General features: G+C 36.5%; 1 protein-coding gene across 4 annotated transcripts in view; it reads left to right on the forward strand.

The window, feature by feature from the left end:
- Positions 1 to 9,698, forward strand: part of LOC111866136 — a 35,932-nt gene that overhangs the window by 23,501 nt on the left and 2,733 nt on the right. The window contains exon 8 of one of the 4 annotated variants that reach the window (XM_023854790.1): positions 7,507 to 8,044. The exons of 1 other annotated variant lie outside the window; for it this stretch is intronic. In XM_023854790.1, the coding sequence (XP_023710558.1) occupies positions 7,507 to 7,576 (70 nt within the window). In that variant the 3' untranslated portion in view covers positions 7,577 to 8,044. Of the gene's footprint in view, positions 1 to 1,292; positions 2,138 to 7,506; positions 8,045 to 9,698 lie in introns of those variants that run through there. 2 more of the 4 variants (XM_023854805.2, XM_023854815.2) reach the window with 2 other exon arrangements.

Here is a 9,698-nt window from a genome sequence, read left to right on the forward strand (position 1 = left end):
GCATGGGCATACCAAGTACACTTTAATGTCAACATGTGAGTTCAAATATTTGCTGCCATTCAGTTCAGAATCTTGCGGCTTTCCATCTTTTATTTAAGATTGTAGAAATTAAACTATAAACTAAAATTACAACTATAATTTTGCATGTTGTTTTGTATGTGTGTGAAGTGTGGTCTCTCACATTAAGGGAAAAACACTGACTGCATTTGAGAGCAGGATGCTGAGAAAGTAGTTGGACCTAAGAGAAAAGCAGTATTAGGAATCTGGAGAAAATTACATAATGAGGAGCATCAAAATTTTCACTCATCGCCAGATATTATTAGGACGATCTAATAAAGAATTAGGTGGACAAGGCATATAGCACATATGGAAGAAAAAGAGACATGCATACAATGTTTTGATATAGAAATCCGAAGAAGTGCCACTTGGAATACCTAGGGCACAAATAGGAGAATAATAGTAACAACAAACTCATAAAAATAGGATGGGAATGTGTGGACTGGATTCATCTGGCTCTGGACAGTAACTAGTAGTTGGCTCTTGTTAATATAGTAATGAACCTTCAAGTTTTACAGAATGCTGGGAATGTGGGCTGGTACTCTGGGGGTATATACTCATAGGCAAATATTCAAGAAAATTTGTGGGTGATATTTACAGAATGGTTGAATGCTGAGCCAATCCACTAGAATTTTTCTTCTGGGGACACTTGCAGCAGTGTATGCCTCTACCCAGATTGTTGATCTTGTGCAGCATGCAGTATACTGAGACACAGGTGGTCATCATAATAAATGGTTCTCATTTTGAGCATCTGCTGTAAATGCATAAATACTGACCAAAAAAGGTTGTAACTGTGGCATTAAAAAATTTCATTCTTTCTTTCTGCATGATGTTCTTTTTTCCTCTTGCATGAGAGAAAATTTGCAAATGAACTCTCTGTCATGATAAGCCTTGTAATTAATGTAAACACACGCTTCAGCCTTCCATGTAACTTCCCCTGGCACCCTGAATAGCATGAGATATGACCAAAAATTTGTTTTCACTTCATATCTATTTGACAATGAACATTATCACAAATCCAAGTACTCAATAACATTAATTATTTTTTACATTTTCCTACTATTTCTCAAGGAATTACCATGTAGAGTGCTTGACCATTAATCAGTATAACTGGCAATGACATCCAAGGCATGAGCCATATAGCAAATTATAGTGCATTAAAGACATAATAATGTTCTAGTACATCATTCAAAGTGAGAACCAATTTGAATAATTCAAACATTTTCTTCTTACAGGCAAAATTTATTATTTTGCAAATATGAAGACAGTGAACAATGAAACTTCAAGCAATGGATGTAGTCTGGAGTACATACTCTGAAAACATGTTTAGAAATACTTCAAAAATAGGCTGTAAATTTTTGGAATTTAAATATAGGGGCTTCTTATACATTTCAAAATAATGCCCACATAGATTAAAGTTCGGAATGGAAATTAATGGTTAGTACTGTTACTGCCTGGTAACTTTAGCCGCCCGGAAAGGCAAACACTGTTGTGGGGCATGCGAAGCTATACCCTTGCTGTGGGGCCATTCAGAGCTACTCCCCAAGTGGAAAACATTGCCTATGGAGACCAGGAGTAGTACTATACACCTGACCACACTCCAAGACGCTACATTCCAAACTGGTAGTACCCACGCTGACATAGGCTGACAAGACTGCTCTCCCCCACTCCGCGAGAGATGGTATGACGAGGCAGTAACAGTATGTAATTTAAAGCTACCATCAATTTCCATTGCTATTCTGGAAGTACCCTCTGTGCAGACAGTCTTCAAAGCACATTCATAGCCTGAATCTGTTGTTTTATTTCCATATATCTGTGTCTGTATATGTGCTAATGAAGACTAAAGTGACACACTCGTGACTGTGCAAAACAGCAAACTAACTTTCCTTTTGTGTATTTTACTTCAAGCTAGGACTACATATTTTCTCAGGTGTATATACATAAATAAGAGACTTTGTAAAAATGTTTTAAAGTACTGAAACAAATGTGCTCCCCTTCAGGGGTGGGGGGGATATATATAAGGGTTGGATAAAAAGTAGTGGCAACACTGCTGTAACATGAAAGATGTGCGTCAGGTGGCACTAGCACCGTCTGTAGCTGATAGCAGAAGTTCAGTTGAAATAGTGCAGTGAGTGGGTCTGGTTGTGTTTCATTGGGTTGCATTGTGCATCGTCTTGAAGTGCAGAAGCCCAGTTCAAGCACCCTAACAACATGTTTACGAAACAAGAACCCTGGATAAAAACTGAAGTTGCACAAGGTCGTAGTGCACAAAACTGTTATCAGGGACTGCGAGAAGCATGTGGTGATGCTGCTTTGCCATATCGCACAAAGGCATGAAGGGTGAAATTGTTCCGTGAAGGGAGGGATGCCGTTCAGGACGACTCCATGTTGACAACCACACAATTCAGCTTCTTGTTTCTTTGCTGGATGTCGATCATCAATGGGCTAGACAGGAGTTAGCTGCTGAGGTAGACATATGTCACAAAACTGTGCTCCAGATTTTGCATGATATTTTTGGATATCGCAAAAGTGCAGCACGTTGGGCACTCCATACAATGTCCGAGGTGCAACAATGGCAACATTATGCAATTGCACAGGACTTGTTGGACCGGTACCAGAGGGAAGGTGATGACTTCCTTGGAAGGATTGTCACTCTGGACGAAACTTGGGCTCGCTCATACAAACCGCACTTGAAGTGACAATCAAATGAATCGAAGCATCCTGGCTCTCCTAGTCCAAAGAAAGTGCGCCCTACACAGAGTAATGTGAAGCAATGTTCATTGTGGCATATGACACTGATGGAGTGATACTGCTCCACACTGTACCTCAATGACAGACAGTAAACACTGCCTACTACTGCAATTTCCTGCGTAATCATCATCGTCCAGCACTCAGGAGAAAGCGACAACAGTTGTTGGCAACGAACTCCATCATCTTTCATGACAATGCAAGGGCTCATACTGCTGACGCTGTCAAGGATCTCCTTCATCGCTGGCGATGGCAGATACTGCAACATCCACCATATACACCCGATACGAGTCTGTGAGATTATGATCTCTTTGCCAAAATGAAAGAACGACTGCAAGGGACACGTTACAACACAGGAGAGGAGATTATTCATGCTGTAGGGTGGTCACTCCTGGACATCAACAGAAGTGGACGCGCTGATGGTGTATGACGCCTTCCAAAAATTTGTCAGAAGGTGGAACACATGGGGGGTGATTATATTGAAGGAATATAGGTGTGTTTACCTTGGGAAATAAAGTCATTTCAGAACTATAGAGGTGTTGCCACTACTTTTCATCTGACCTATGTACATCTGTTACTTTAAACACTCTTATCAGAAACCTTGTCTACTGAGGTTGTCTTAATTGTGTATTAAATCTCTAAGGACTCCTATGGATATTTTGTAAAGACAAACAGCTACTAAAGACTACATAAGAAGCAGTGGTGAGACAAGAATTGCAAGTGTTTGTCATTCCTTATAGATAATTCTGTCAGGAGCTTGCAAATTTATATGCATGCAAAGGGAAAAGTGCATGTTCATAGATGTAATTTGTTCCCAGTGGTTTACAAAGTCCAGTAATGCTGTCATATAAAATTGGTGAGGGTAGTTGCTCCCTTTCACCACTCAATCAAAATAATTTTAGAAGGTAACAAAGAACTTCCATTCGAGAGACTTCATTTGAAGCACTAGGTACATATTTATTAAACTTCATGGAATAGGATTTTCCCCAAATTCTATTACATGAAACAAAATCTCTTAAGCTATAATTCTGGCAGGGATTTTGTATGCATTTGTGTCCCTATTTCCTATATGTAATATGTTGAAATATGTGTTCTTTGGAATGGAGTTACATAAGTACTTTCTCATCAAATGCTAGGAATATATTTGTCAGTAAGATTACAAAATTAAAGGATCCTCTTTCTTTGTAACAAGTTTGTTTACAAATTTTTCCTCCCTTAGAGCTACTTTAATAAAGCCAATGGAAGCACAAACACTACTGCTTGCTGATCCAGCACAAGCAATATGCGAGTGGGCATCTGATGTCTCGTACAAACTTGCACACGCCACGGACACTAATAGCAATAATACTAACTGTAGATATGTTAGTTGAGAGTAGATGCATGAAGAAGAGAATGCTTCATTTGTTATAGTGAAAAATAACAATATTAGACAATATAGTTTATATTAGATTTAGGTGAAACGCTATACTTAGTTATAGTATCCAGATTGAAAACATACACTGAATAAGCAAATCCCAGTACAGTCTTACATGAATACACTATGGTATCCTCCTAGCACAAGACAATAGTCATTTTAAGAATATTACTTTCATAAATTCAGAAGCATCAGGAATCGTGCAATAATATTCAGATAACATTTCTAAAACTTATTACTGGAGGTCATTCAACATAAAGAGAGAGTATAAGTAGTTATAGATGTAGCAAATGTGCTTCATAAATTTTGCTCACAACTAAAAGACTTTTAAACTCTAGTAAAAATATGTTAAATGCTCAAGGAAATTTTAAGTTAAATTGAAAATTGTATAAGTGGTTTCATCTGAACCGACAACACAGTTTCACTCAGTTCCCTCAAAATTCTGAGGTTCCTGCTGTCATTACATAATTAAATCTGCAGTAGCAGAGCAGCTGAAAAGACATTTAGCTGCTCAAGAAATTTCCTCCTTCCTTCAGCATCATGTTCGTAAATGGCCAGGTGGTGGGAGGAGGGGGTGAGAATGAGCACAATCTCTTATCCATACAAAACAACAGACAAAATTACAGTTCACTACATTTTAATCTTTAATTTTTGATGAAAAATATGGAAAATAAAAGAAATTGAACTCAATTTTATGAAACGTTTTACAATATATGTTACTCATAATTTGCCATAATTATGATTTCAATATGTAAACTGAAATATCTTAACAGAAACACACGTACTACAGTCATCACATATTTAATTATTTACACAACCATCTGTATGCCTCAAATCATCACATGGTTTTGTTTCCCATGTAGTTTCTGTACAGAAGTGTTATGATAAATAACGTTTTGAAATTTCAGAATTAATTTTGAATAGATTTTGAATGGACTAAATGAAGTAGTATGTCAGTGGGTTAATGTATGATGCCCAGATTGTATCTAATGAGAGATGTGTCATAGGGAAGCCGATTCTCAAATGAGATCAATGGTATAATAGGGTTTCTCCTACAAAATATTTAGTTTTTGTAAACTGCTTTAAGAACAATTACAGTGCAATACCCACTTTCAGTTTGATGTTCTCCTCTATTTAACATTTCAGTTTCAGTAAATCACTTCATGAACAATTACAGAAGAATCCCACGAATAAAAAGTCTCCCCTGCCACATATAGGAGCCGGAATAGTGTAATCAGTATAGCAACTGACTATGGGATGGACGATCAAGGGGTTGGAGTTTGAGTCCCAGTAGGATCAAGAATTTTCTATTCTCCATGTCGTCCAGACAGGCTCTGGTGTCTGCCCAACCTACTATTCAATTGGTACTGGGAACTCTTTCCCCAGGGGTAAAGCGGCCGGTGCATGAAGCTGAACACCCACCTCCAGCTAGTGCCAAGGTCAAGTAAATGTGGATTTATGCATCCACTCCCCCCTACACCTTCATGGTATAGTGCTTAATTAGCTAAGCACAGGGGCAACTTTACTTTTACCTAACCCCCACACATAACATTTACATTCATAACATTCAAAGCATGCATCCTGTTGTGTGTCTTAACATACTTTCAAATTGAGCAGTCAACACAACAATAACAATAATAATCAATAAGACAAAATAGATACTAACATATCAACATTTGTTTATTTGTGCAGTTCTTACTCTAATATGTTTCAACCTTTTTTTAGGTCTCCTCAGGCAATACACAACCAATAGTGTGTTCACAGTGAACTGTGAACACAGTTCATGGACTTATGCTATTGGTTGTGTATTGCCTGAGGATGACCTAAAAAGAGTGTTTGAAACATGCTGCAATAAGAACTGAAGAAATAAATGTTGATGTTAGAATCTATTTCATCTTATTGTTGTGTTGACTGCCTCCATTTGAAAATACATTTACGTTCCTGTAGTCCTAGGCTCATTAGCCCAACACTGTTCCCTTCATTTGAGGTTTTCCTGAGTTTAGTGCTCAAATCCATTGCTTCTGTGGACAAACATTAAAGGGTATCCTTGTCCTATACTTACTGAACTGCTAGTGGACATTACTGACATACCAATACATGGGTGTAGGGCTGCTTTTGCTGTTGCTACTATTACTACTGATCTCAAGAATTACAAACCAGGCCATACCTCTTAACAGAATGGGCATTTAAAGGCAATGAAGTACAAAACCTTTAAACGACTAAAGACCCCGTATGGGGTCTTATGGGGTATTAGTCTTTCAAACAAAATAAAATTAGCTACAACATTTGTGATGTTGCATTGCCAATGCATGACAGTATTTTTGGTGTTCTTATTCTGATTAAACTAAAAATGTGAACAGGGAAATGAGTACTGCCCTGATAAATCTGAGGCAATTTACAACTAAAACTGTTATGTCCAAAAATTATTTTACTATATGATGGCTGTGCAAAATTCTTTTTATCCTTCAGTTCAGTGGTTATAACTAATGAACCAAGGGGGTGAGGCATATGAAGTCTGGTATGTAGATGAATCATAACATACCTACAAATTATATATGAAATAGTGTTTCAAAATCAGCAATTACAAACACGGATGCAGTTCAACACTTTGAGGTTAAATCTGACAAATTAACACAGACAAAATTTGTACTTGTGTAAAAAGTTCTTCACAAAAATTAACCAATGATGACAATAACAATAACAACAACAACAACAACAACAACAACAATAGATCTGTAGAACTAGAATTCTATGCAAAAAGAAAATATGAGTTTTGCTTACAACTCCTTGTTTCTTCTTTGAATCAGGAAGCACTTCCAAGATCTGGAATGACTGTTGTCAATGATGAATTAACATAATTTTCAGATAAAGAGTGAGAATTTTAAAATAACAAACAGAAGTAAACAGAAGTGTTATTCCTTTACTGGGAATTGCCTAATTCAATGTTTCTGTGAGGTTCTTCATTCCTGATACAAGATTTAAGTTTTGTTGAATTTAAATTTAAAGTGTACAATAATTAGAAGTTTTTCATATACCATCTAAAATGCTAACAAATACATTAAATACCACTTTTTAAACTCACAGCTGTAATGTTTTTAAAGGGAAAACTACTAAATACATAATAAAATTAAGTCAATTATTAACAGTGAAACCACAGCAACAAAAAACACCTTATACAGCTTTAGTGTTTATTATATCCTGAATTCAAAATAAAAACAGCAATAGCGTTAAAAACTTGAGCCCTGTAAGATGGGTATTGTCATATAAACATGTTATTTTTCTTTCAGACCTCTTCTCTTTGGTGTAGCCAGTAATATCCTTCATGCCTACCTCCCTCACTTGGAAATCTTCACCTAGTAGTCAGGTAAACTGCATAAAACAATCCAGCTTAACCCTCTGAACATTTTACACACCTAAAACAGGAAAATCAAAACATCTACAGTGATTTTAAATAAAATGTATATATGCACAACTTCTTGGCCTGAAAGAGAAAAAAACAATGTTTGATTCATGAACTGGTAATTGATAGGCATGAATAGTGCATTACACTGTGGACTAAAATATTTCAGATATTGCCTATATTTTCATATCATCATTTCATATAATTTTATTGAATTCCAATTTGATTATATTAATGGACTACATTTTAATATGACTAATTCGAAGCTGTACATTACTCAACCATTATGACATTAGGAAAACATAAATACAAATATATACTAAGGAAAGCCTCTGTTAAAACTGACTCTTAGGCCTGACCCTAGGAAACATGATGAATATTAATTACTTTTAGAAGGACATAAATATCTGCATAACAAATACATGAATTATAATTCATGTATTTGTTATGCAGATATTTATGTCCTAATTCCTGTACTCTTTGATTATCTTGATACATAATTATGTATCAAGATAATCAAAGAGTACAGGAATTAGTGGTGATGTTTATGAGCCTTTACTCTTACAACTGGGACTATGTTAAACCTTCCTGTGCAGATACTCAAACTTTGTCCAAATTTACTGGTATGCTTGAACTCACAACATGCTTCCAGAGTTTTGTTAAGTAAATGTAACACAAGTTTGATGGGAGAGTGATGCTTGATATAATTTGTGTTGTGCATTTCTGACTGTAAAGGCTCAAGATAAATTTGGTTGTATTGTGAGCTACATTCAAGTTTACATTCAAATTGATCATAGCTTCCACATTACAGTAGATCCTGGTTACCAATTACAACATGAGATGGAACTCAGTTACATTAACAAGCCTTCACCCTGATACAAGGCACATACACACACATATATACATACTTTATTTTGCAAGTGAATTACTGGTTAATGACGAATTTCATTACTGGAACCACAGAAAAAATTTAGCATTTTACTCTTGTGCAGGGAAAGTTTTATTGGGCTCTGTCATGTAATGTGATATTAAATAGAAGGTGGTATCTGTACTAGTGATGTAACTCCTCATTCAGGCCACCTGAAACAGCAAAAATATTAAAATACATTTTTCATAGTTCAGTAACTGATATGCATCTATTCAGCAAATGGTCTTACGTATTAAACTGGCATGCTTCCTGCATGCCATTGTCTTCATAAGCAGATTTAAAACATGAGGCACAAAGAAACTGTTAAAATCTTAAACAAGACCAGATAACACAAACTCCTACTCTTTTCAAACACATTTGTTCCGTACAACCATAGACCACAATGGTATGAAAATGCAAAGTGACATAACACTGTCATTGTAAAACTACTTACCAACATCTTCTGGGATGTGGCAATGTGTAGTCATGCAGAAGTCCTCTGATGTTTCAGAGCAATGTACTGTCTACATCTCCAGGGTTAAAGAGGAAGCCTAACAAACAACCAACCAAAAAGAAGTGTTTGATTGTCTTACACTTCAACCCCTGTGATAGTGGTGGTTCATTCATTCATTCATTCATTCATCCATCAGTAATTTGTCAGAAGACAGGTCCACAGTCTCTTCCAAAACAGCTTCTCCTCTTAATGTGATCTAGAGCTTTCTCCTTCAAATGAGAATATCCTCTTGTGTCCCCAAGGTCATCCAGCATCCTCTTACGTCTTCTTCCTCATCTTCTGGTCACTTCTATCCGCCCCTCTATCTTTCCTTCAATATCTTCTCTTAGAAGGCAGTTACCGCGTAAGATATGACCAATCCAATTAGCCTTCCATTTTCTTATTTCATGTAGGATATACCTCTGCTCACTGACTCTAAATAACAGTTCTTCATTTCTCACATAATCAGTCCAACTGATCTTCTCCATCCTTCTCCAACATCACATTTCGAAGCTTTCCAGGTGTTTCTGATCTACTGCCCTAAGTGTCCAAGTTTCAGCCCCATACAAAGCCATGCTCAAAATGTAGCATTCCACTAGTTTCTTTCTCAAATTTAAGTCCAATTTGCTGGTAAAAAGATTCTTCTTCTTGCTAAAGGCAGCTTTTGCCATGGCAATCC

Source organism: Cryptotermes secundus, unplaced genomic scaffold, assembly GCF_002891405.2.
Source record: "Cryptotermes secundus unplaced genomic scaffold, Csec_1.0 scaffold1054, whole genome shotgun sequence".
Classification (NCBI taxonomy): domain Eukaryota; kingdom Metazoa; phylum Arthropoda; class Insecta; order Blattodea; family Kalotermitidae; genus Cryptotermes; species Cryptotermes secundus.